The sequence below is a fragment of the Leucoraja erinacea genome, chromosome 10, assembly GCF_028641065.1.
Source record: "Leucoraja erinacea ecotype New England chromosome 10, Leri_hhj_1, whole genome shotgun sequence".
Lineage (NCBI taxonomy): Eukaryota > Metazoa > Chordata > Chondrichthyes > Rajiformes > Rajidae > Leucoraja > Leucoraja erinaceus.
The window spans coordinates 42,341,489-42,367,420 of record NC_073386.1 but is presented as its reverse complement, the minus strand read 5'-3'; the positions used below and the strand labels follow the sequence as shown (position 1 = coordinate 42,367,420).

Sequence of the window (25,932 nt, the reverse complement as noted above, 5' to 3'; positions counted from 1 at the left end):
CAGCGTTTTTCCAAGAGTTGAGGGTAGAGCTTTAAGAGGGACCTCAGGGACATTTGTTTCACTCAGAGGATAGTCCTTATCAGCAATGAACTACCTGAGCAAACTATGGAAGCAGTTACAATTATGACAATTTGGATAAAAATGCCAGAATACCACCTTGGTCGGTAAGGTGGCCCACAGGGCATGTTTCCATGCTGTGCAGCTCTATAGCTCTCATAGTGGGTGATTACTTGAATTAAGTCAAGATTATCTGACCCAAACATCTTGATGTGCTGAATATAGACAATCAACTGACACAAAGTAGAGTCTGGGATAATTTTAGCAATGTCTGTGTTTTGCAAATATGCCTTACAGTCTCTGAGTGTTTGTTGGCAGTGGAATGTCTAGTTTTCCTTAACACTTAAACTCCATTTGAATACATGATTCTGGCCACGATCATCGCCAACTGTGTAGTACTGGCGCTGGAACAGCACTTGCCCAACGGAGACAAGACGCCTATGGCCAAAAGTTTGGTGAGTACACACCTGTTACTCGGGGAGTTGGAGGAGCTAGGATTGGGGTGAAGATGGATAATGAGGTGCCTTGGAACTTTGTGGGTGATGTGTTAGGTCAGTAGCTGGGGTGGGGTGAAGATCTGGGCATTTGAGGTGAGGAACAGAGAGATGGGACTTGGAAATTGAAAGCTGGATGCGAATTTGCAGATTGTAAAATATTAAGGGATGAGGATTCCAGATTACGGAGTCGGGAGAGAGGGTTGATGATGTGATTTCCCGTGGGAAGGAAAGAGCTGGGCATGTGGATGAGGTTCACAACATGAAGGGGTTTGAGAGAGGGAGTGCTGACAGCATCTGGGAGAAGTTGTAAATGTATACAAAATGGTACACAGATAAGTCGCTGCAGTAGTCATTATAGACTTCCCATTTAATGAATTACCATTGTGGACCCATGTTTGGTCCCTGATATAAATATTTGAAACATATTTTGTTAATCTTTCAAGCGGAGGCCAATGCTAACGCCTTCTTTTATGTTCCCTCCACAAGGAACAAACCGAGCCGTATTTCATTGGGATCTTTTGCTTTGAGGCTGGGATTAAAATCGTAGCTCTTGGATTTGTGTTCCATAAAGGATCATATCTTCGGAATGGTTGGAACGTGATGGATTTCATTGTAGTCCTGAGTGGGTAAGTAATTTCATACTATTATACTTCTGAAAATGTACTGCACAGAATATGCCTCAAAAAGATTTTTAGCATGCATTAAGTCTTTCTACTCGTCTTTCATCTAACACCATCAGGGTACCACTCTATTTCTGGTACCATCTCCACATAAATATCCACTAAAGTTGACTATCATATATCTACAGCAGCAACAGAAATACTGTACCTCTTCAGGTGTCCACCCTTTCAACCTATTCATACTCCAGAGATCATTGCTGGAAAATTGCTTATGCCCCTGTCCCACTTAGGAAACCTGAACGGAAACCTCTGGAGGCTATGCGCCCCACCCGAGGTTTCCGTGCGGTTCCCGGCGATTATTTCAAACAATTCAAAACCGGCCGCGACTAAAAATAGGTTGCCGTTTTAAAAATCGGTAATTTTTTAGTCGAATCCGGTTGCAATGCTGGTTGAAGGTGATTGCCGGTAGTTGCCGGAGGTTGCAGGTAGTGGAAGGTAAGGTGCATCGCAACCGGCTTCGACTAAAAAATTACCAATTTTTAAAACGGCAACCTATTTTTAGTTGCAGCCGGTTTTGAATTTTTTGAAATAATCGCCGGAACATAGAAGAAATGGAAACCACTTTCGACCATTAGGGAGACTGACAAAAACTTCCGGGAACCACAGGGAACCCTTGGATGGGGCACAAAGTCTCCAGAGGTTTCTGTTCAGGTTTCCTAAGTGGGACGGGCATTAAACTTCTCAGAGAGACGCAGAGGACCAGCAAACTGTGAGACTATCTGGACGGATATATGTGATGACAAGTTCTTAAGATGATCTTAACTGAAGAGTATTGGGGCTTGGACGGAGACCTCGTAGAGTCTTCAGCAGTGCTCTACCTGCAATAACAAGACATTGTGGAAACTTACCCTGGTTTGTCCTTCACAAAGACCATGGCAAGGCACACGGTCGGTCTCCTCTCCTCTCCATTATTAGCAGAGCTAATTATTAGGAAGCTATCACCAACAGTATTATCAAGAGGCTACTTAAGTCAACTGCAAATAATTCAGTAATTCCTTTTTGAGTTCCCACATTGGAAGCAGTGCATCGGGACACTCCAGGCAAGCAGGCCCAGCCCACTGCCGCAGACTGACATCGGAGGATCTGCCCGTCGCATAGTAGTAGAGAGATGTTGCCAATATTGGTTGGGTCTTAGATGGAGAATTGGGTTCAATTTTATAGTATGGAAACAAGCCTTTCAGCCCAATTATTCCTTTGCATAAGATATCTAACTGAGCTAGTCCCATTTGCCTGTGCTTGCTAGAGGTCCCTCTAAACATTATCTATCCGAGTACCAGTCCAAGTATCTTCAGATCACTAGACTGTATGTGATGATGCAGAAGATATTTAGTGAAATACCTTTGCAGATGGAGGATTTCTACCATGAGGTAACTGGAGAAACTGGGGTTGTTTGCCTTGGAGACAATAGTGTGCAAATGTTGGAATTTGAAGCAAAAAATCAAACTGCTGCAGGAACTCAGTGGGTGGGGCATCTTCTGTGTGGGGGAAAGGAATTGTCGACAATTCTCCATGTAGCTTGAGAAGAGATTTAATAGAAGTGGGGAAAGATCCTGACAGGTGTAAAGTGGGAAGCTATTTGCATTAGCAGATGGCTCAAGGACCAAAGAACTTACTAATTTAATATTTTGAACAAAGAGTACGCTGGGTGAGGAAAAATAACTTGATACAAAGACTTGTGATGATCTGCAAGTCACTGCCTGCTTGGGATGTGTATAGCTGATGGTTTAAAACAGCATCATTGGGGCTATCTGAAGGGAACTGGAAGGCAGCAGAATAAATTGCAGGCCCATGAGAAAAGAAAGGGGCTTGGGGAATGGCACTGAGGGGATTGCTGCATTAGGAGTCAGCAACCACTCAATGGGTCAAATTCCACAGTTTGTAAACTTGTGGTAATTATGAAATGTGCTGTCCATGTGCTGATTCAGTCTCAGTTATCAACTGCCCTATGCATTCAGACCTACATTGTCTACCTTGGAGCTTTAACTCTCTTGCCTATCCTTGAATTTCTATTGGTATTACAAAGTACCAAAAAACAGCAAAACACCTTATTTTACACGCTATCCAGTCTGATCATACCATTTGTGTGTGATTTCATACCATGCATATGCTGGCTGTTTTCCTGAGGCAAACTGAAGAAAGAAGAGATGCTAGTTTGTGTATACATGAATGCATCAGTCCACTGGTGTTGGCTGTGTTTTTATCTTCCAGGGTACCCATCTACAAAATTGTCTGCATAATACTTTCTTCCCTTGATCTCTCTTTCCTTCTTTCTGACTCTCCTTAAAACCTTTTCTTTTACCAAGTCTTTGGGTATTTATGTCCTTATGTGGCGTAATGATAACACTCCTTGGGACCTTGGGATGAAATGGAAGTAAAAGCTATTCTTAATTGGACATGAGATTGTGAGATATTGTCTTCCTTCTCCTTCTTTCCCTTTCTCATGAAGGTATCGGTGTTCAGCACCAGAAGCAGCATTACCCGGGAACAAAATCTTGCATTCATATCACACTTTAATATAGTGAGGCGTCCTAATACTTCATGCCAGAGCATCATCAGGCTAAATTTTACTGGCAGGAGGCATTAGGACGTATGACTAACAGCTTGATTAAATGTGCAGATTTTATTGAAGGTCTTCTAAGTGGAGAGGTGTAGATGATGAATTTTATAGTTGAAAGCCTGAAAGGCAGCTGAAGGCAGGGTCACCATTTGGGAAGAAATGATAAAAGTAGATATGCAAAATGACAGGCAATATTTGTTATTAGCTTGCATGTAATATCCGTGAGTTGGAGGCGAGGATAACGGGTCTGAAAAAGTTTGGACTTGAATATGATATAAGAATTAAGTGATTTAAAAGGAAATAAATATTTAAAGACATAAAATTATTTAGAGAGAGGGAGAGCGAGAGGAGAGAGTAGAGAGAGCGAGAGGTAGAGAGAGACTGAAAGGGAGAGAGAGAGAGAGTGAGTAGAGAGAGGGAGAAAGCGTGAGAGAGTAGAGAGAGTGAGAGAGAGGGGGGGAGAGAGAGAGCTTATCTGGGAACTGTGTCAGAGCATGAAACGATTTGTGGTGCATGTTTCCACTAACTGCAAAGATTAGAAAGAATAACTCATGTAGGTTTCAATATATATTTCTGGAAGAGGTGAAGAAGCTGTATTAGATGTTTTGGAAGGAATTGCTGGTTTAAACCGAAGATAGAGATGTTGGTGGGACCACACCTGGAATATTGTTTGGTTCTGAAAGACATACAAAAGGAAGGATGTGATTAAGCTGGAGAGGAGGCAGAAAAGATTTGCATGGACCTTGGCACGATTGGAGGGCTAGTCTTATGAGGAGAGACTGGATAGGCTGGAATGTTTTTTCCTGATCAAAGGAGGCTGAGAGGTGACCTTGTACAGGTTTATAAAATCTTGAGGGGATTGCCATATTTATTTTTCCATGGTAGGGGAGTCTAGCTAGAGGGCATAGGTTCAACGTGAGAGGGGAAAGATTTGAAGGGGTCTTGAGGGGGCACGTTTTCCTGCACAGTGGGTGGTGAGTATGTGAAATGAACTGCCAGAGGAAGGGGTACAAATGGATACAATTGCAATATTTAAAAGATTTAGATAGGCTCACGGAAATGAATGCTTTGGAGGGATATGGGCCAAACACAGGTAAATGGAGCTATTCAGGAAGACACCTGGTACTTTAGACATTTAGAGATACAGCACGGAAACCGACCCTTCGGCCCACCAAATCCGTGCCGACCAGCGTACACAAACCTACACACACTAGGGACAATTTTACAACTTACCAAAGCCAATTAACCTACAAACCCGCATGTCTTTGGGGTGTGGGATCCAACCCGGGTCTCTGGCGCTGGGAGGCAGCAACTCTACCATTGTGCCACTGTGCCACCCGTTGACATGGACCCGTCGAGTTGGGCCAAATAATACTATAATTCTTTCCAATTCAGGACAAAATAGCAGCCTTTGGATTCCTAACATGTCCTGCTTGGATTGTCCAGGAGAACCCTTTGCAGGACCAACAAACATAGGCATATAGGAACCGTTGAATGAAGAGTATTTCTGGCATGAAACCAAAATATTTGCGATGTAGCAGACTGCTGCAGGATGACAGTCTACAGCAGCTATTTCTGTTGCTTGCATAGCGTGGCCAAGTCCCTCACAACATTGATGTATTTCTCAGGCTGGTGGAAGATGCCCAGGCAACACGTTCACCTCCTTGGACCATCCTGCAATTACCTGCCCCAGTCAGCCACGCCTTCTCATTGCATCGCTCCAGTTTCCAGGTGAATCTGGGCCCAACTCTCACAATGCTTGCATATGCATAGGTTCCCAGGCATAGATTTATATATGACGCATTTTCCAAGGGCTTTGTTAAACAGAAATCTGGTGCTATGTTACAACAGGAAGTTAAGCCCGGTGACCAGAAGCCAAGACAAAGAGGTAGGCATTCAGGTAAAGATGAGGAGAAAATTATGGATGGATTCAAGATCCTTCTCGAGAGATGCTGCTTGACCAGCTGAGTTACTCCAGCTTTTTAGGTCTATCTTCAGTATAAACCAGCATCTGCAGTTCCTTTCTACACATTTTTCTACTCGAGCTAGCCCCAATTGCCTGCATTTGGTCCTTATCCTTGTAATCATTTTCAATCCATGAAGGTGCCCAAATGTCTTTTAAATATTGTAATTGCATCACCTCTAGCATGGGCCGCGGAACTGGGGGGGGGGGGGCTGGAGGGGGTTGCAGCCCCCCCCCCACTTTTTGGCTCGAAATGTTTCATACTGCGTAGCCTCAAGTTGGCCGAGTCGCTGCAGGAAACAACAGGCACGCCTGTGATTGACAGCAGCCGCCAACCAACCAAGCGGCACCCGCGTCACTGCAAAAAGTGCATTGTGGGCATCACCGAGGCCCCGTCGCCGCAGCCGGCCAATCACAGCGGCCGAACTGGGGTTCTGCTCCCCCAATGGTCAACTCTCACCACACATTTGGCCAATGAAAGCGGCGGAATAGAAGAGATTAGCCCATGGACACATAGAGACATAGAAACATAGAAAAATAGGTGCAGGAGTAGGCCTATCGGCCCTTCGAGCCTGCAGCGCCATTCAATATGATCATGGCTGATCATCCAGCTCAGTATCCCGTACCTGCCTTCTCTCCATACCCCCTGATCCCTTTAGCCACAAGGGCCACATCTAACTCCCTCTTAAATATAGCTATGCGGGATGGGATGGGACATTTGGATGGGACATTTGAGCAAATCGCGACACTGTCTTTGATGCCGTTGTAGGAAGGAACTGCAGATGCTGGTCTAACAGAACTTAGACACAAAGTGCTGGAGTAACACAGTGGGTCAGGCAGCATCTCCCTGGAGAAAAGGAATGGGTGATGTTTCGGGTCGAGGCCCTTCTTCAGTCTGTGTCTATCTCTGATTGAGTTTTCCAGTTATGAACACACAGAAGTTCGTGGACATTTTTATTATAAAAGTTGTTGCCCTGCCAATTCCGAGATAAGTGTGTGGCCAGGATGGTGTGGGTCCTTGATGATTTTGGCTGCCTTTTTGAGGCAGCGACTACGATAGATCCCTCTGACGGTGGGGAGGTCAAAGTCGGTGATGGACTGGGCAGTGGTCACAACTCTTTGTAGTCTTTTTCGCTCTTGGACGTTCAAGTTGCCGAACCAGGCCACGATGCAACCAGTCAGAATGCTTTCTACTGTGTAGAAGTTTAGGAGAATCCTTTTCGACATGCCGAATTGCCGTAGTCTTCTCAGGAAGTAGAGTCCCTGATGTGCCTTCTTTACAATTGCATCGGTGTGCTGGCTCCAGGAAAGATCTTCTGATATATGCACCCCCAGGAATTTGAAGTTATTGAATCTCTCCACCATCGTCCCGTTGATATAAACAGGACTGTGGGTCCTCATCCTTCCCCTACTAAAGTCCACATCAGTTACTGATGTTGAGAGTCAGGTTGTTGTGCTGGCACCATTTGGTCAGAGAGTCGATCTCACCTATACTCTGACTCATCACCATCTGTACTTCGTCCAATAACAGTGGTGTCATCGGCAAACGTGATGATGGAGTTTGCACTATGTCCGGCTACGCAGTCATGGGTATAGAGTGGGTAAAGCAGGGGGCTGAGCACGCAGCCTTGAGGTGCTCCTGTACTAATTGTTACTGAGCATGAAGTGGTTCCTCCAATTCGAACAGACTGTGGTCTGTGGATGAGGAAGTCGAGGATTCAATTGCAGAGGGATGCGCAGAGGCCCAGTTCCGTGAGCTTGGTAACCAACTTGGAAGGGATAATGGTATTAAATGCCGAGCTGTGGTCTATAAACAACAACCCAACAACAGTAGGTGTTTTTATTGTCCAAGTGGTCCAGTGCGGAGTGGAGAGCCAGTGAAATTGCATCTACCGTTGATCTGTTGTGGCGGTAAGCGAACTGTCGTTGGTCGAGGTTCTTGTCAAAGTAGGAGTTGATGTGCACCATAACCAACCTCTCAAAGCACTTAATCACCGCAGACGTTAGTGCCACTGGTCGATAGTCGTTGAGGCACGTCACCTTATTCTTCTTGGGCGCTGGTATTATTGATGCCTTCTTAAAGCAGGTGGGAACCTCAGACCTCAGAAGTGAGAGGTTGACCCCACGGCGTCTAATGCTCTAGTGTCCCCTTATAACCCAAGCTCTCCTGTCCTGGCAAGATCATTGGGAAATTTTTCTGCACCCATTTTAGCATAATGACACCCATCTTACAGCTGGGTGACCAGTACTACATACAGTCTTGCAAGTGTGGTCTCATCAACGGCTTGTAAAGTTGTAACAAAATGTCTTAACTCATGTACTCAGTACTCTAGCCGATGAAGGCAAGCATGTCAGACACCTTCTGTACCACCCTGTCTACCTCTGTTGTCCCTTTCAGGGAACAATGTACCAGTACTCTCAGCTCTTTCTGTTCTAATCGCTCTCCAAGGTCCTGTAAACAGAGAGTTCCCAGCCAGCGTTCAGAGTCTCAGTGCTTACAAGCAGATTAAAAAATGCTGCAGCCCATTGTCAAATTTCCAATGTGGGATGAACTGCAGATGCTGGTGCATACTGAAGATAGACACAAGTGCTGGAGTAACTCAGCGGGTCAGGCAGCATCTCTGGAGAAACTGGATGGGTGACATTTTGGGTCGGAATCCTGCTTTAGACTGGGGGAGGGAATTGGAGGTCGGATAAGGCAAGAACAAATCAGGGTTGACGACAGATGACCAAGGAAGGGTGGAGCCCATAATGACCCATTGTTGGCTGGGGAAGAGGTGATGAGGAGAGGGATACAGGGATGTGAACAGTGGAACTGTTTTCAGTCCATGAGTGTTATCTTGATGATGATCATGGAAGATTGGGAGAGAGATCTCAGCGCTTTGCCCAGCCAGCTTTCCTGGGGCGCGGGTGTGGGGGCCATGATTTTTTTGTGAATGGCAGGCAGTGGGCCTTCCTGAAGCCCTGCAGCTTATCCCTTGCACTCACTCATATCCCTGGAATTAGCAAACAGCAGCAGAAGAATTTATTGAAGAATTTCAAAAGCCCAGTACCATGTCTGAAAACCTAATCACCTGGCATATCCCCTCATTATGCACAATTATCTTGGAAAAGTTTTAATCCTGGAACATGGCCCATTAGGCACCAGGCTAATCCTCAGAGCCAAATATAACAGCTCACAATGCATATATCACGGCTCCAGAAAAGGGGACATTGCAAACGACAGCCTTTTCTCTTCTTAAAACATGAATAGTTAAAAAAATAGGACAAGAAGTAGACCTCATTAACTCAGAAGTAGAAGTAGATCACCATTGATATGTTTGTGTGTGATAGGAGCAGAATTAGGCCATTCGGCCCATCAAGTCTCGTCATTCAATCATGGCTGATTTATCTCTCCCTCCTAACCCCATTCTCCTGCCATTTCCCCATAACCCCTGACTCGTACTAATCAACTAATCATTCCATATAATTTACAAAGAAGATAAAATAGTTACAGCATAGGAACAGACCATTCGGCCCACAATGTTTGTGCCGAACATGATGCCTAGTTAAACTGATCTCATCTGCTTGTACATGATCCATATCCCTTCATCCCCTGCACTTCCCTGTGCCTATCTGAACGCCTCTTAGGCACCACTATCATATCAGCCTCCACCACCACCCCTGGCAATGCATTCTAGGCCCCCAACATCTTATGTGTCAGTTTTGAACATTCAGGTATAATATATCCACAAGTTAGTCTTTCATTAACATGACATTGTTCAGGTTATGCTTCTTTCTGGGCAAAGGGGAAATGTTAGTATGCTGTAAACTCTAGTTAGACAATATCTGCACTTCTTAGGTCTCCGTACTCAACATTGTAAAGCTAGGATATCAGATGTTGATTGATTTTAATTCCAACACCAACCCCACTTGAGATGATGAAAACCAGACCCTTGCCACCTTCTGGGTGAAAATAAATCTCTTAGTTATTGGTCTTCTTGCTGATGTGTAAAAGGGACTTGCACATGTTCATGGATAGAGAAGGTTTAGAAGAGTATGGGCTAGGTGAAGGCAGGTTGGACTAGTACCGTTAAGCAACTTTGTCGGCATGGGTGAGTTGGGCCGAAGGGCCTATTTTTGTGCTGTATTGATCTATGACCCTGTACGGTACTGTAGTTGTTGTCTAACTAGAGTTTTCAGCATACTAACATTCCCCCTTTGCCCAGGAAGTAGTATAACCTGCACAATATCAATTTATTGAAGGACTAACTTGTGGATATATTATACCTGAATATTTAAAACTGACACACAAGATGCTTTAACAGGCCTAAAGGTGGATAAGTCCCCAGGTCCAAATGAGGTGTATACTAGACTACTGGCCAGGGAGTAAGGAAAATAGAAACATAGAAAAATAGGTGCAGGAGTAGGCCATTCGGCCCTTCGAGCCAGCACCATCATTCAATGTGATCATGGCTGATCATTTAAAATCAGTACACCGTCCCCGCTTTTCCCCCATATCCCTTGATTCCTTTAGCCCTAAGAGCTAAATCTAACTAAGGAAGGCGATCTAAGTTCCGGCCACAGTAGATCTCAGATCACTGGAGGACACAGTGGCACAGAGGTAGAGTTGCTACCTCACAGCGCCAGAGACCTGGGTTCGATCCTGACTCCGGGTGCTGTCTATATGGAGTTTCTACGTTTTCTCTGTGACCGTGTGGATTTTTTCCGGGTGCTCCAGTTTCTTCCCACATTCCAAAGATGTGCAGGTTTATAGGCTAATTTGCTTTGTGAATTGTCCCTAGTGTGTGGGACGGAAACATAGACATAGAAACATAATAATTAGGTGCAGGAGTAGGCCATTCGGCCCTTCGAGCCTGCACCGCCATTCAATATGATCATGGCTGATCATCCAACTCAGTATCCCGTACCTGCCTTCTCTCCATACCCCCTGATCCCCTTAGCCACAAGGGCCACATCTAACTCACTCTTAAATATAGCCAATGAACTGGCCTCAACTACCCTCTGTGGCAGAGAGTTCCAGAGATTCACCACTCTGTGTGTGAAAAAAGTTCTTCCCATCTCGGTTTTAAAGGATTTCCCCCTTATCCTTAAGCTGTGACCCCTTGTCCTGGACTTCCCTAACATTGGGAACAATCTTCCTGCATCTAGCCTGTGCAACGGTTCCCTTAAAGAATTTTGTAAGTTTCTATAAGATCCCCTCTCAATCTCCTAAATTCTAGAGAGTATAAACCAAGTCTATCCAGTCTTTCTTCATAAGACAGTCCTGACATCCCAGGAATCAGTCTGGAACTAGTGTACAGGCGATTGCTGGTCGGTGCGGACTTTCTGTGCTGTATCTCCAAACCAAAAAATCATCTGAGAAGTGCAGCAGGGAAAATCCAATTAATTGGAAGCCTATGACTCTAAAATCAGTGTTAGAGATATCAATATGAAAAGAAACCTGAGGGCAGGTGTAATCTGCATTGGGAGAGATGGGGATTGATTAAGGATAGCAAGTATTTGTAAATGTGATGTCCTATCCAACTAACTAGACTACATTTTTCAAAGAGGTGACTAAGTGTACTGATGTACCACACAGTGTGAGGGTGATATAGTCCAGATGAATTTCAGTAAAGCCTTTGACAAAATCCCACATGGGAGACCAGTCCAAAAGGTGAAAGCCAAGAAAGGTGTAGGGAAATAGAGGGCAAGGAGAGAGAAGGGGAGGAAGAGATTCCATACGTCAAATGAAGGAATTGATGCTTTCAATCAAATCAATGGTGGCCAGGTTCACAGACTCGGGTCTCTCCAAATCTTTAAAGGAACGACTTATGTTGGAATGAGTAAGAAGAAACTGCAGATGCTGGTTTCAACCAACTCATGTTGGAATCTGTAGATTAAACAAAAATGTAATGAAAGGTTATTTCAGCCAATGTATTTTCCTCTGTGTGAGGATCCTCACATTCACCTCTGTAAAAGGGACACCGAATATTCAGGGAATAAAAAAGATTTTGCTTGCGCTTTCCAATACAAAGAGCTCCTGATGCTGAACACATTTTTATGTCAATTGGTCTCCCACTGTCTTTTTGTCCCAGTCTTTCTTCTGTTTCTTGGTCTCTGTCTCTTTTCATTTCATCATTTTCTTCCATCGCTCTCTTTGTTTTCTTTTATATTTTTCAAATCTTCTCCCATTTGGTACCCCTTCAACCCTTCTTTCTCTCTCTCTGTCTATTTCCCAACCTCTATTGCTGGTTGAGTGTGTGAAATGGAGAGAATTGAAGAGCCACACCTGGGGAGTGTGAATAGATGGACAGTTCGACTAGAGTTGGCACACATAGTGGGCTGGAGCGACTTCCTTGCCTGATTCAATCCCCTTGTTTTGACATAAAGGTTTAGCAGAGTTTTCAGACTATGATGTGAACAGAGTAATTGAACGGTTACCTGGCAGCCAGGCAATCTCCATGGCAATCAGCTGCACGAATTGTAGGCTGCCAGGGTGACGTGACATTTGAATGACTGCAATATACAAAGCTCAAAACACAGATGAGGGAGAATTTATCTGTGCTTAGCAAAGGCCATGGTTCCCAAATACTATATACCACACAGCTTCTCGGCAATGATCTTAGATGGATTACCAGTAAGCACTAAACTCCTGCCCCACTGATCTTTGCTGTCGGTAGATAGATCCCCAGGGTCTGACCAAGTGCATCCTCGGTCCTGAGGGAGGAAATTGCGGAGGCCCTTGCAGAGATATTTGCATCATCTTTAGCCGTAGGTGAAATTCCAGCAGACTGGAGGTTGGATCATGTTGTACAGTTGATGAAGGACAGGAAGGACAAGCCAGGGAACTGCAGGTCACCGATCCTGCCATTAGTGGTGGGAATGTTGTTGGAAGGGACTCTGAGGCCTCAGGATCTACCAGCATTTGGATAGACACAGACTGATTAGGGACAATCAACATGGCTTTGTGAGTGGAAATTGTGTCAGAGTTCTTTTGTAGAGGTCACCAAGAGCATAGATTTAGTTTAGTTTAGTTCAGAAATACAGCAAGAAAACAGGCCCTTCGACCCACCGAGTCTGTGCCGACTAACAATCATCCGTACACTAGTTCTGTGTTATCCCAGTTTTGCATCCTACACACTGGGGGCAATTTACAGAAGCCAATTATCCTACAAACCCGCACGCCTCTGGAATGTGGGAGGAAACCGAAACACACGGAGGAAACCCACATGTTCACAGAGAGAACGAACAAACTCCGTATGGACAGCACCCATAGACAGGATTGGACATGGGTCTCTGGTGCTGTACGGCAACCAATCTATCACTCTACCACAGTGCTACCCATTGTTGAGGGTAGGGCAGATATGGACCTTAGCAAATCCTTTGTCAAGATGCCGCATAGTGGGCTCATCAGGACTGGTTACATCAGGGATAGACACAAAATGCTGGAGTAACTGAATTACTCCAGCATTTTGTGTCTATCTTCGATGTAAACCAGCATCTGCAGTTCTTTCCTACTGGTTACATCAGGGCCTGGTTCAATGTCTCAAACACCCAGTAACGATGGTGACTGCAGAAAGTGATGGACATTGCCTGGTCCATCATGTGTACTGACCTCTCCATCGTCAAAGGGATCCACAGGAGATTTACATGCACATTATGGGCTTGTTACCTAATATTACTGATTATTTATTTATTACTGATAATTGTATAATTGTTGGTGTGCGATTGCGTTAATGGGCCTGGAAAGCCGCAGCACGTGAGAATTTCATTGTTGTGTAGCCTGTATATGTAACAATTAAACTCTCTCTTGACATTCTGATAAAGCTGCACCCGCCTAGTGCATTAAATGCCCCCTGTAGTGCGGCGACAGAACTGTGCGCAGTACTCCAGTTGTGACTAAATCAATGATTTATGTTGCTTTAATCATGACCTCAGTACTCTTATGTTCCCTGCCTCAGATAACGAAGGCAAGTTTCCTGTATACCTTTCTCACCCCTTTATCCACCCATGCCGTTGCCTTCAGGGATCCTTGGATTTGCACTCTAAGGTCTCTTGTTTCTCCAGTAACCACACACCATTCACTGTGTATATCCTAGCCTGATTACTCTTCCCAAACTGTATCAATTCACATTTTTCAAGATTAAATTCCACCTGTCATTTCTTTGCCATGCTTACCATTTGAACAATATTGTTCTGTAGCCAAATACTACGACCCCCTCACCATCAACAACACCACCAATCTTCAAGTCACTGTGAACTTCCTCTTCAAACCTCCGACATGCACATCCTGATTGTCATAGTCATAAGTGGAGCCAGGATTTTGCCATAAATGCCATGTGCCTTTTCATGCCTTTTTTTGATGATTTCACCAAGATAATGCCTTTTTCACAATCGAGTGCCTAAATCAGCCTTTTTTTGCCGTTTTGCTAAAAGGTCGTGCTATTTTCTCTAATTGTACCATGATTACAATGACATTTTCTATGTTAACATGTCAATGTTAATAAGTTATTATTAATATTATGGTTAATGTTAACATAGTATAACCTACAAGAAAATGTCCACCACCACGGGGCGAAACCAGGGGCGCCACCGTCGGTCGTTCATTCGTTCGTGCCGCTGCCCGCTGGTTTAGTCTTCTCCAAGAGCTATTTAAGAATGAACTGCAGATCGAAGGTAGACAAAAAATCCTGGATAAACTCAGCGGGTGAGGCAGCATCTATGGAGAGAAAGAATAGGCAACGTTTCGGGTTGAGACCCTTCTTCAGACTGATGTGGGGGGGGGGGGGGGCGGGAAAAAGAAAGGAAGAGGCAGAGACATAGGACTAGAAGGAGAGCTGGGAAGAGGGAGAAGACAAGGGCTATCTAAAATTAGAGATGTCAATGGTGATATCGCTGGGGTGTAGACTACCCAAGTTTGTCTCCTCACTGCATTTACTGCTGGCTCCAGTCGCACATCTCTCAAGAGGTTTTTTAGACAAATACACAGAGGAACATATACCAAGCGAGTCGTCATTACGGAGAAATTATGTTGACAGCAACTTCAACATTGTTGTGCAGAAAATTAGAGATGAAGTTGCATGCAACAAAATATGTTTCTCAATAGACGTGACAACCGATGCTGTGGGTAGATATGTTGCCAATGTGGTCATCGGTACACTGGAGGCAGGTTAACCATCAAAGGAGTATTTGTTGGCATCGGAAGTATTGGAGAAGTCAAACAGCTCAACTATTGCTTAGTTGTTTACATCTTCACTTGCTGTACTTTGGCCAGAAGGTATAAAACACGAGAATGTTCTTCTGTTTGTAACTGATGCAGCTCCATACATGAAAAAAGCTGCTCGTGCTCCTAAAGTTTTATTCCCCAAAATGTTGCATTTGACATGCTTAGCTCAAGGACTTCATAGAATTGCCAAGCATATACGTAGCTTGTTTCCAAATCTTGATCGCCTAGTTTCCAATGTCAAGAAAATCTTCCTCAAAGCACCGTCACGTGTGCAGTTGTTCAAGGAAATGGCACCCGAGATACCGCTACCTCCTCAGCCCATTTAGACTAGGTGGGGTACATGTCTCTCTTCTGTACTCTACTATGCTGCAAATTTTGAAAATCGTCAACTGTTTTGAAGAAGAAGAATCTGCTGCAGTTAGGATCGGCCGTGAAATCATGCAGAAAAAGTCCCTCCACCGCGATCTTGTGTTTATTGCTTCCAATTTTGCAAACTTCCCACAAGCTATCACTTCCCTTTAGAAACGTGCAATAACTTGCAGGTTTTCAACAAAGTAACTGACGATATTCGTAAAATTCCTGGCGATGTAAAGATACACAAGGAAAATGTGAGAGAGTGATTTTAGGTAACAAAGATCTTGAAGAAATACAAAACATAGCTAAAGTTCTCAAAGGTAGTTGTAATGCACAAGATATCGACATGAATATAGAGTCTGTAGCTCATTTCAGGTATGCACTAGTGATCTCAGCTGAGGTAGAAAGACGTTTTTCACAACCGAAGCATATTCTGTCTGACAGACGGCATCGTTTAACAGCAGATAATTTGAAAAAAATGTTAGTAATTATGTGCAACCAGGCGACTTTGGTCATTCAATGTAGTATACCTTTATAGTATCAATTTTTAACCATATTTTGGTGTTGGAAATGCGTGCCATTTTTTGACTTTTTTGTCAGTAAATGCCTTTTTTGTGCCTTTTTTGTAATTTTATAATGCCTTTTTGCATGCCTATTTCAGAATTTTTTTTAGTGTCTAAACATCCTGGCTCTGGTCATAAGGTCCAACTTGCCCATGCCGATCAACATGCCTATCTACACCAGTTCCACTTGCCTGCACTTGCCTATCTCTAAACCTTTCCTATCCATGTACCTGTTCAAATGTATTTTACATGTTGTTAAAATATCTGTGTCAACTACCTCCTCAAGCAGCTCATTCCATATACCTATCACCCTCTATGTGAAAAATGTGCCCCTTGGGGTCCTATTAATTTTTTCATCTCTCACCTTATCCCTAGGTCCACTGGTTCTTGATTCCCCAGGTTTTGGTATCATGTTCAATACAGATAGTAGGACAAAGGGACTGTTCATATGCTATATTGTTCTATGTTTTATGTTTTATGTTTACCAATCCGTAAACTGCCAAAACATTGGCCTTAGACAAGAACGCTCACCACGAAAATGTTAAACCATGGGAGGCAAAGCGACACAGCGGGTAAGAGCTGCTGTCTCAGTGCCAGACACCTGACCTCGGGTGCTGTCTGTGTGGAGTTTGCATGCTCTCCATGTGACCTATTGGGTTTCCTCCGGGTGCTCCGGATTCCTCCCACATCCCAAAGATGTGCAGGTTTGTAGGTTAATTGGCCTCTATAAATTGCCTGTCGTGTGTAGGGAGTGTATGAGAAACTGGGATAGCATGGAACATGTGTAAATGGGTGATCGATGGTCAGCGTGGACTCCATTGGCCTAAGGACCTGTTTCCATACTGTATCTCTGAACTAAATTAATACACATCCTGATTGTTAACGCATTAGTCTTGGTGTCAATATTGATGCCGGGTCGACAATGACGACACTGGACACTCGCAATTGGGTGAACTCACATGATATGGTTTGTTTATAGTGACAAATAGCTCCACATCCACTTGGGAGCATCGTCCCCTGTCGTCATGCTGCATGTGAGAAGCCTCTGGCGATCTTGGGCTTGTCACGGCACCTCTGTCTTAGTTTAGTTCAGAGATACAGCACGGGAACAGGCCCTTCGGCCCACCGAGCCCTTGCCAACCAACGATCCTTATACACTCACACTATCCTACACACACTAGGGACAAGTCTGTGGGCAGGTGAGACGCACTGGCAGTCTCAGGCTTGTCCCGGTCACTCAGTATTGAGCTCAGTGAAGATACTGGATGTCGAAGCCTTGTCCCGGCAGCTCAATCTTGACGCAAAACAGTCGAGTGGGTGGTCTTGGGTTTGTCCCAGTGGCTCCGTCTTCCTCCAGCCCTGCAACAAGGGAACACAACTGGCAGGGAGGCGCACCACTTTCTCTCCCTTCCTCTGTTTCATCTTTCTTCCTTCCTCTCTTTCATTATCTTTCTCACCTGCTTCTTCTCTCACCCTCTCCCTTCCTCCCTCTGGCTGGTAGAGACTTTATGGTAGCAGACTGCCTGAGACTGATGAGAACTCTTCCAACATAGATCTGGCAGGTACTTTAGTGGAAAAAAGACACCCATTCGGCAATGCAACAGGGGTGTCAGTGGAGAGTTGGACAAGTCATTTTTGGGTGTTGAGGAGTCAGCCTTAAATCACTGTTAAATTAACTGCTTTAAATTGCATTGCTTTTGAATTTCTGCTTTCAAATGTAAGTGAGCATCAATAATGTTCTAAAATTAAGGAAAGTAAATGTGACAATGTGAAAATATATATCTTTCACAAATGTATTTAATGAAATATGTTTTGTATTGTTGTTGGACTGGGTATGGGGGAAAATGCAGGTCCTATAGCAACATTTAAGATATATTTGGACAGGTACATGAATATGAGAGATTTAGAGCAACATGGGCCAAATGTGGGCAGACAGGACTAATGTAGATGGGGCATCTTGGTTGGCATGGGCAAGTTGGGCCAACTTTCCGTGCTCTATGACTAAGTCTCAGGCTCCAACTCGCAGACAACCAACTCAAAGATTTTCATTTGAATTTACAGTGCTTATGTTTGAAAGGGGTTAACACGAGACCTTCAATAAATTTGAAGTTGGACATTTTGAGTATGTTAGAGCGGAAACAACTGTAAATTCTGTGCCAGGTGGCTAACAAGAGTTTTTGAAGGTAGAGAAAAATCATACAAAAAAAACTGAGCAAATGGGTGAGGCTAAGAAGGAGTGAGCACCAGCCAGAAGCCACACAGTGACGAGTGCCAAGGATAATCTCTGCTTCAAACTGAAGATGCCCTGGGGAAGCTTTCAAAAGCCTCGTCAATATTTAACATCCTGTGATTAGCGTGAATGTTGAAGGGAGTGATAAGTTTGGGATTTATAAAATTAAGTTGCTCTAAGAATCCTCCAAATCTAACATGGCCCCTGGGGCAGGGCTACATTAAATAAAAACAAAGGAAGCCTGGTGTGCTTTACTCGTGGTGTTTGTATGAAGCAGAGAGTGAGGTGAAGTGAAATGCATTGTCTCTAAGAACCAACAAGGATGATAAGTAATCCAGCTAGTCCTGATCACCCATCTGTTCAGGAAAATGGCACTCATTGTTTTGGATTTTCTAACACCCCTCTCCCCGTCCCTTCTTTCACTTCCATGGACAGCTCAATGTCACTTCCTGCAGACAACAAACCCACCAACCCTTACATTACCATATCCTCTGATCTCACGTCTGAACATAACTTCCATTCATCACCCTGGTTCTTACCTCCTCCTCAAACCCATCTCCTCATCGCTGTTCCTCAATCCCATTTACCCATTTATCTACCTCACCACATCCTTCACAGACCTGTCTCTTTCCTCTGTCCTCAATCTCACTTCCTCACCCATAGCACTTGTTCACTCTTGCCAAGAACCAACCTCTTGCATGTTTCAGCATTGGTATCCCACTGAGCAATCTTTGTATATCATCCCTTAACCCCAAAGATAGCACAGCTATTAGATCTGCAGCCTCATAGCTCCAGCATCCCTGACTAAACCTTGAGAATTAAAAGAGATTTTTAAGTATATTAAGGGAAAAAGGGAAGTTAGAGAGAGAATTGGGGCCCTCAGAAACTAATACGGTCATTTATGTGGAAGCCACGGGAAATGGGTGACGTCCTATGTTAAAATTTCCTCTATGTTTTTACACAGAGAAAGACATGAAGACTAGAGTACATGGGAGAGTTAATAGTGACATTTTGAGGATACTGAATATTTCAATTGAGGTTGTGTTGTCCTAAGATGTCTGAAGGCAGATAAATCTCTGGGGCCTAATCCGGGCACTGCAGAAAGCTAGAGAAGAAATTGCAGGAAGCAGAAACAAGGAACTGCAGATGATGGTTTACAAAAAAAGACATCTGGAGAACATGGATAGGTGACGTTTCAGGTCAATATCCTTCTTCAGGTTGATTGAGAACACAAAGTGCTGGAGTAACTCAGTATTCACAGTCAGTCTGAGAAGGGTCCTTGCTCACAATGTCACCTATCCATGTTTTCCAGAGATGCTGCCTGACCCGCTCAGTTACTCCAGTTACTCCAGCACTTTGTGTCTTAAAGAAAATGCAGGAACCCGGGTTGAGATATATCCTCATCGTTAGCCATGGGAGAAGATTTGAGGGGGCTAATGTTGTGCCTCTATTTTAGATAGGCGGCAAAGAAAAAGCTGGGAACTAAATACCAGTAAACAGAACATCGATGGTAGGGAAGTTATTGGAGAAGTTTTTGTGGGATAAGATATTTGGAAAGATGGGATGATTTGGGATAGTGAGCATGGTTTTATATATGAGTGATCACATCTCACAAAATAGTTTGGTTCTTTGAAGAAGTAACCAGGAAGGTTGATGAGGGCAGGTCCTTAGACGTAGTCTATACGGACTTCAGCAAGGCCTTTGATAACGTTCTGCATGATAGGCTGTGCTGGATAGTTAGATTGCATGAGATCAAAGGAAGAGCTAGCTAGTCGGTTAGCGAAAGATACAAAAAGCTGTAGTAACTCAATGGGACAGGCAGCATCTCTGGAGAGAAGGAATGGGTGACGTTTCGGGTCGAGACCCTTCTTCAGACTGGTTAGGGATAAGAGAAACGAGAGATATAGACGGTGATGTGGAGAGATAAAGAGCAATGAATGAAAGATATGCAAAAAAGTAACGATGATAAAGGAAACTGTAGGGTGAAAATGACAAGCTAGTGCGACTTGGTTGGGGGAGGAATAGAGAGAAAGGGAAATCAATATTCATACCACTTGGCTGCAAACTGCCCAAGCAAAATATGAGATGATGTTCCTCCAATTAGTATTTTACTTCGGAGTCACGTGAGTTATTCCGTGAAGAACCCGTTCAGCACGCATGCGCGGCATTACGTTCAGCAGAGCAACAGCGGCGCAGCGGGAGTCAGGCGCTCCCGCTATGGAGGTGAAAGAACGGACCGTAAGGTAAGCTGACGTTGGGTTTTTCTTTCACAGGGAGCCTTCTGCTGTCCGGCAGAGAAGAAAGGCTATGCAACAAACCTGTCCCCCGCTCGACTCCACGGAGGAGCGTCCATCAGGGGGGGGCATCAACAAGGCGGTAGGACTGCTTACCTTACCCAGCGCTCCGCTATCCCGACCCCGTGCCGAGCCCAGCCCACTAGCGCCTGAGCAGCGGGCTGGAAGTAACGCCACGGAGGCGTCCGTTCGGTGGCTCTGACTTATCGGACGGGACGTCTTTCCACCCGCCGGGGGGAAAGACAGCCGCTTGCACAGACCTGCCCCCCGCTCGACTCCATGGAGGAGCATTCCATCTGGCGGGGGCAGCAACAAGGCGGTAGGACCGCTTACCGGGCAGTCCGCTATACCCCGACACCGCGCCGAGCCCAGCCCCGCTAGCGCCTGAGCAGCGGGCTGGATGTAAAAGCCAAGGAGGAGGCTTTCCGGCCGGTGGCTCCGACTTATCGGACGGGACGTCTCTCCACCCAGGCGGGGGAGAGACAGCCGCCTGAGCCGCATGGAGCAGCTCTTGGAGCAGGAGCTCCAGTGAGGTGCACCCCAGGAGGGGCGCTCTCGCAGAGGGGGGTCAGGCACTCCCTCCACAGTGCCTTGTGCACTGTCCATTGCTTCCTTCTTTCCAGAGGATAGCTTTGGTGACCAGGACTGGGCTGGTCAAGAACAGGGGCAATGGCTGAAGATCTCGGGAGTATGCAAGGGGTGCAGGAACAGGAAGAGCTGCTAGGTGTGGTGGACAGCTACGTGGAAACCCCACGTACAGGAGGCCGTTAAAAGCCTGACGTCAGCCATCACATCGTTTCTCCTCGTTCCATAGACAAATACGGAGATGACCACAACCTTCGTAAACAAGTCATAAGACCTGCCATGAAATCCTACATTGCGGGGTTGTGCATACCCCAGCCACTGAGCCAGACCCACTGCTCTTTGGGGAAAAAACCTCACAAAGCATATGAAGGACATGCAAGAGGTTTTACAAAACTTTCGGCTCATGAGGGCAGGGCCGGGACGAGTAACCAAAAACAGTAATTCCTACGCAGCAGCACCCCATCGCGTCCATCAGTCAACGTCTATCATATCGGACTGATGAAAGCTCGGGATCCGCATTCTATCACCGAGAGTCTTCTTTAGACCAGGGCCCAGAGCGGACCCCATGGAAAATGTGCCACCCCCCAACGTCACCGCCACGTCAGACGACGTGCAACACTCGTTGGACCGGCAGGAAACAGAAGAATACCCATAACCATGGAGGTTGGCGGGTCTGGTTCCTACCAGTATATAGAGTAATACTAACACATGGGAGTCTATCACGAGTGATCAGTATATACTCAATGGCATTAGTGAATACAAATACAATTCATACTAGAAAAATTGGCACCGGGTCAACATTCACTCCAGAGGATATTTTTCCCCTCTCCGTTAAAGAAACAAGAGGGACAAGCTGAACTGGTGAGAATAATTACAAAGGGTATCATGGGAAAACCTGAACCCTTGCAATTCGTATCAAATATATTCACTAAACCCAAAAAAGATGGTGGCTGTCACATCATCATTGACTTAACTTCACTAAATATGTTTGTTAAGTATATACATTTCAAAATGGAACTGGTTGTTACTGCCAAACAACTAAATTCCAAAGGGTACTTCATGGCAAGCTCTGTTCTTAGTGGCCTCTGTCATGTTTTTCTGTCTTGTGTTTCTTACTATTTATCTTCTCTATGCCTCTTGTAATGTTGTATACCTCTTCAGACTCCTCTGCTCTGAGGAAACAAGCACAGCCTATCTAATCTGAGTTACTCCAGCAATTTGTGTCTATCTTTGGTGCGACCAGCATCTACAGTTCCTACACAATCTGAACTGTACACAGCGCTCCAGCTGTGGTCTAACCAGGGTACTATAAAGTTGTTTCCAGACCACCCTGCACTTACATTCTATATCCCGGCTAATGAAGGCAAGTGCTCCTTCACTACGCTATTTATCTGTGCTGCCACCTTCAGGCATCTTTTGACTTGTACACTACGATCCCTTTCTTCCTCAATATTACCCAGGGAAATGCTTCACCTCACGCTTATCATCTCCACTGTGCAACAACTCCAAGAAAATGCAGGGAGGTGCACCAGCATGTTCCGTCAGAACATTGCCCCAACTTGACCTTGCCAATGCCTATTGGCTCCATCAGTCTGAAGAACGGTCTCGACCCGAAACATGATCTACTCCTTCTCTCCAGAGTTGCTGCCTGTCCCACTGAGTCACTCCAGAATGTTGTGTCTATCCTATGGCTCTATCGTTTGAATTCAGCACCCCATAGATATTGGTCTCCATCTTACACCTTCTCCATGATAGGATGCAGACTCATCTCCAACAGAACCATACTCAGAGGAGACTTGTCGAACAAGACTGAGTCCTTGACTTGGCATGTTGCATTGTTGCATCTCACATCCAGTGGGATTGGAGCTACTCTCGTGGGAGTTATTCAACCTTTGGCAAATACCCTCCAGAGACAAGGTTAGCCACACCTCTGCAGCTAAGCTGCAACATGCAGACGGCTTCTGTATTTTTGCATACTCAGACACTGAGTTCCAAGCCATTGTCATTGTTTTCACAACACCTCGCATTGGCCCACATTGCTCTAGACCTTTCCTATAGATGTTGCAATAGTGCCTGCCTCAACTACCTCCTCTGGCAGCTCGTTCCATATATTCACCACCCTCTGAGTGAAAACGTTTTCCCACGGAATCCTATGAAATCTTTTCCCTCCCACCTTAAACTGATGTCCTCTGGGCCCTGATTCCCTTATCCTAAGTAAAAGACTTTGAGCATTCACTATCTATTTCCCTCCTGATTTTATACAACTCTATAAGATCACCCTTCAGCCTCTTACGTGCCAAGGAATAAAGTCCAAGCCTATCTAACCTCTCCCTTTAACTCAGGCATTCAAGTCCTGGCAGCATCCTCATATATCTTCTCTGCACTCGTTCTAGCTTGCAGACATCTTTCCTCTATCAGGGTGAACAAATTGAACACAAACTATTGAACAATAAAAAGCTCCATTGAACAAACTCCAAATAAGGCCTTACCAATGTCTTGTACAATTGGAACATTATGTCCCAACTTCTATGCTCAATATCCTGACTGATGAAGGCCAAATTACCAAAAGCCTTCTTTACCACCCTATCTATAACCACTTTCTTCAAGATCCCTCTGCTCTACCACATTCTAAAGACCCCTGCCATACCTTGACTTCCCAAAATACAATACCTTGCACTTATGTGCATAACACACCATTAGACATTCCTCAGCCCACTTGCCCAGCTGATCAAGATCCTGCTGGAATATTTGATAACCATCTTCACTATCTATGATACCACCTACTTCTGTGTCATCTGCAAACTTACTAATTATGCTTTGCACATTCATATCCAAGTCCTTGATACAAAACATAGCAGTAGTAGACTAACCACCAATCCCTGAGGCACATCACTGGTCACGGGCCTCCAATCCGAAAAGGAACCTCCCACCACCACCACTGTTTCTTCTAAAACGCCAATTCTCTATCCAGTCAGCTTGGTAAAATTGACTACCAAGTTTCCAATGTTGTACTTACAACGGTACACCCAGTGGAGCTGCTGCTTCACAGCACCAGAGACCAGGCTTTGATCCTGACCTCGGGTGCTATCTGCAAAGAGTTTACTTGTTCTTCCTGTGACCACTCCAGGTGCTCTAGTTTCCTCCTATATCCAGAGATGTGCAGATCTGTAAGTTAATTAGCCTCTGTAAATTGCTCCTAATGTGTAGGGCGTAGATGTGAAACAGCGATCGGGTGATCAGTGGATAGCGTTGACTTGATCCTGTTTAAATGCTGTATCTCAGTTCAATTCAATTCACTATAGCATCGTATTACCTCTCAGGTGTTTGAGGGTGTCAGCTGCTCATGGAAGTTGGGCTATAAATGTGGTTCATTTAAAATGAAAATTATCCGAACCCCTTTGAAATTTATCTTGAACTATGTGTTATTGTGGTCAATATTTGAATTATTTTTCTTTAAAAAGAGTTGTAAAATGACATGAATAAACCGGCTGATATAGCTCTCCCTGGGATAAATATAGTCTCAGTGGGTGTTGTTGAATGGGAACGGATTAAGGAGGAATAAGTTTAGCCTTTCTGTATAATGTTACTATTTAAATCTTTCAGATATTTACGGAAGCATAGTTATATTCGGTGGAGGTGTGTTGAGAGGGATGTTCATGCTCTTCCACGAATGCTCTTTATTCTGTAGTCACACTTAAACTCTTTGCTTTCTCCTTGCAGGCTCCTAGCCACGGCAGCAACACACTTCAACCTGCGGACTCTGAGAGCAGTCCGTGTGCTGCGACCTCTCAAGCTGGTGTCCGGAATTCCCAGTGAGTCTCCTTTTCTTAGAAGTGTAGAATTGTTGCAGCTCCCATCGTGCCTGTGGCTGCTCTTTAAAGAAATGGCCTCAAGGCAAATCAATCCCTGTGAAATGCCTTCCTCCTGTCCAAAAAATCACCGTTGGCTCCTTAGCTGGTCTACTGAATATAAGAGCAGGTACTGTACATTTGGATGCAATGTTATAAAGCCTCAGTTAGGCCACAGCTGGAATACCGTGTACAGATCTAGTTTCCACACTAAGGGAAGGATGAAGGATGAAATTGCACTGGAGAGGGTGCAGAGGAGATTAACTAGGTTGGAGTGTTTTACTTGTGATAGAAGACTGGATAGGATGGGTTTGTTTGACTTAAAATGGGGAAGGCTCAGGATATAGACAGCAGGAAATGCTTTCCCAAAGCTGGAGTAAATGGGAGAGTATAGATGTATAGTAAGGTTGAGAGGGGATCTGAGAAAGACGTTTTTCACCCAGATGATGGTCGGAATCTGGAATGTTCTGCCTGAGAAGCTGGTGGGGGCAAAGACTCTCATGATAGGTAAGAAGTATCTAGACTAGCATTTGAATCACTAAGGCAGAGAAGGCAATGGACCAAGTGCTGATAAGAAACTTCCCTACCATTCCTTGACCTCACCATCTCCATCGCAGGGGATAGACTTCTGACCGACATCCACTATAAACCCACTGACTCCCATGGCTATCTGGACTACACTTCTTCCCACCCTGCTGCCTGTAAGGACTCCATCCCCTATTCCCAATTCCTCCGTCTACGCCGCATCTGCTCCCAGGATGAGGCATTCCACACCAGGGCATCTGAAATGTCCTCATTCTTCAGGGAACGGGGGTTCCCCTCCTCCACCATAGATAAGGCTCGCACCAGGGTCTCATCCATACCCCGTAACACTACTCTCTCTCCCCATCCCTCCACTCGCAACAAGAGCAGAGTCCCCCTAGTCCTCACCTTTCACCCCACTAGCCGTCACATACAACAAGTAATCCTCCGTCAGTTTCTCCACCTCCAACGTGGCCCCACCACTCGCCACATCTTCCCATCTCCCCCCATATCTGCTTTCTGCAAAGACCGCTCCCTCCGTAACTCCCTTGTCAATTCTTCCCTTCCCTCCCGT

General features: G+C 45.0%; 1 protein-coding gene across 1 annotated transcript in view; it reads left to right on the top strand.

Annotated features, from left to right (window-relative positions):
* The first annotated feature begins 411 nt into the window (after positions 1–411).
* Positions 412–25,932, top strand: part of LOC129701082 (probable voltage-dependent R-type calcium channel subunit alpha-1E) — a 46,335-nt gene continuing 20,814 nt past the window's right edge. The window contains exons 1-3 of the mRNA XM_055642043.1: positions 412–512; positions 1,041–1,180; positions 24,709–24,800. Of these exons, the coding sequence (XP_055498018.1) occupies positions 420–512; positions 1,041–1,180; positions 24,709–24,800 (325 nt within the window). The 5' untranslated portion in view covers positions 412–419. The remainder of the gene's footprint in view (positions 513–1,040; positions 1,181–24,708; positions 24,801–25,932) is intronic.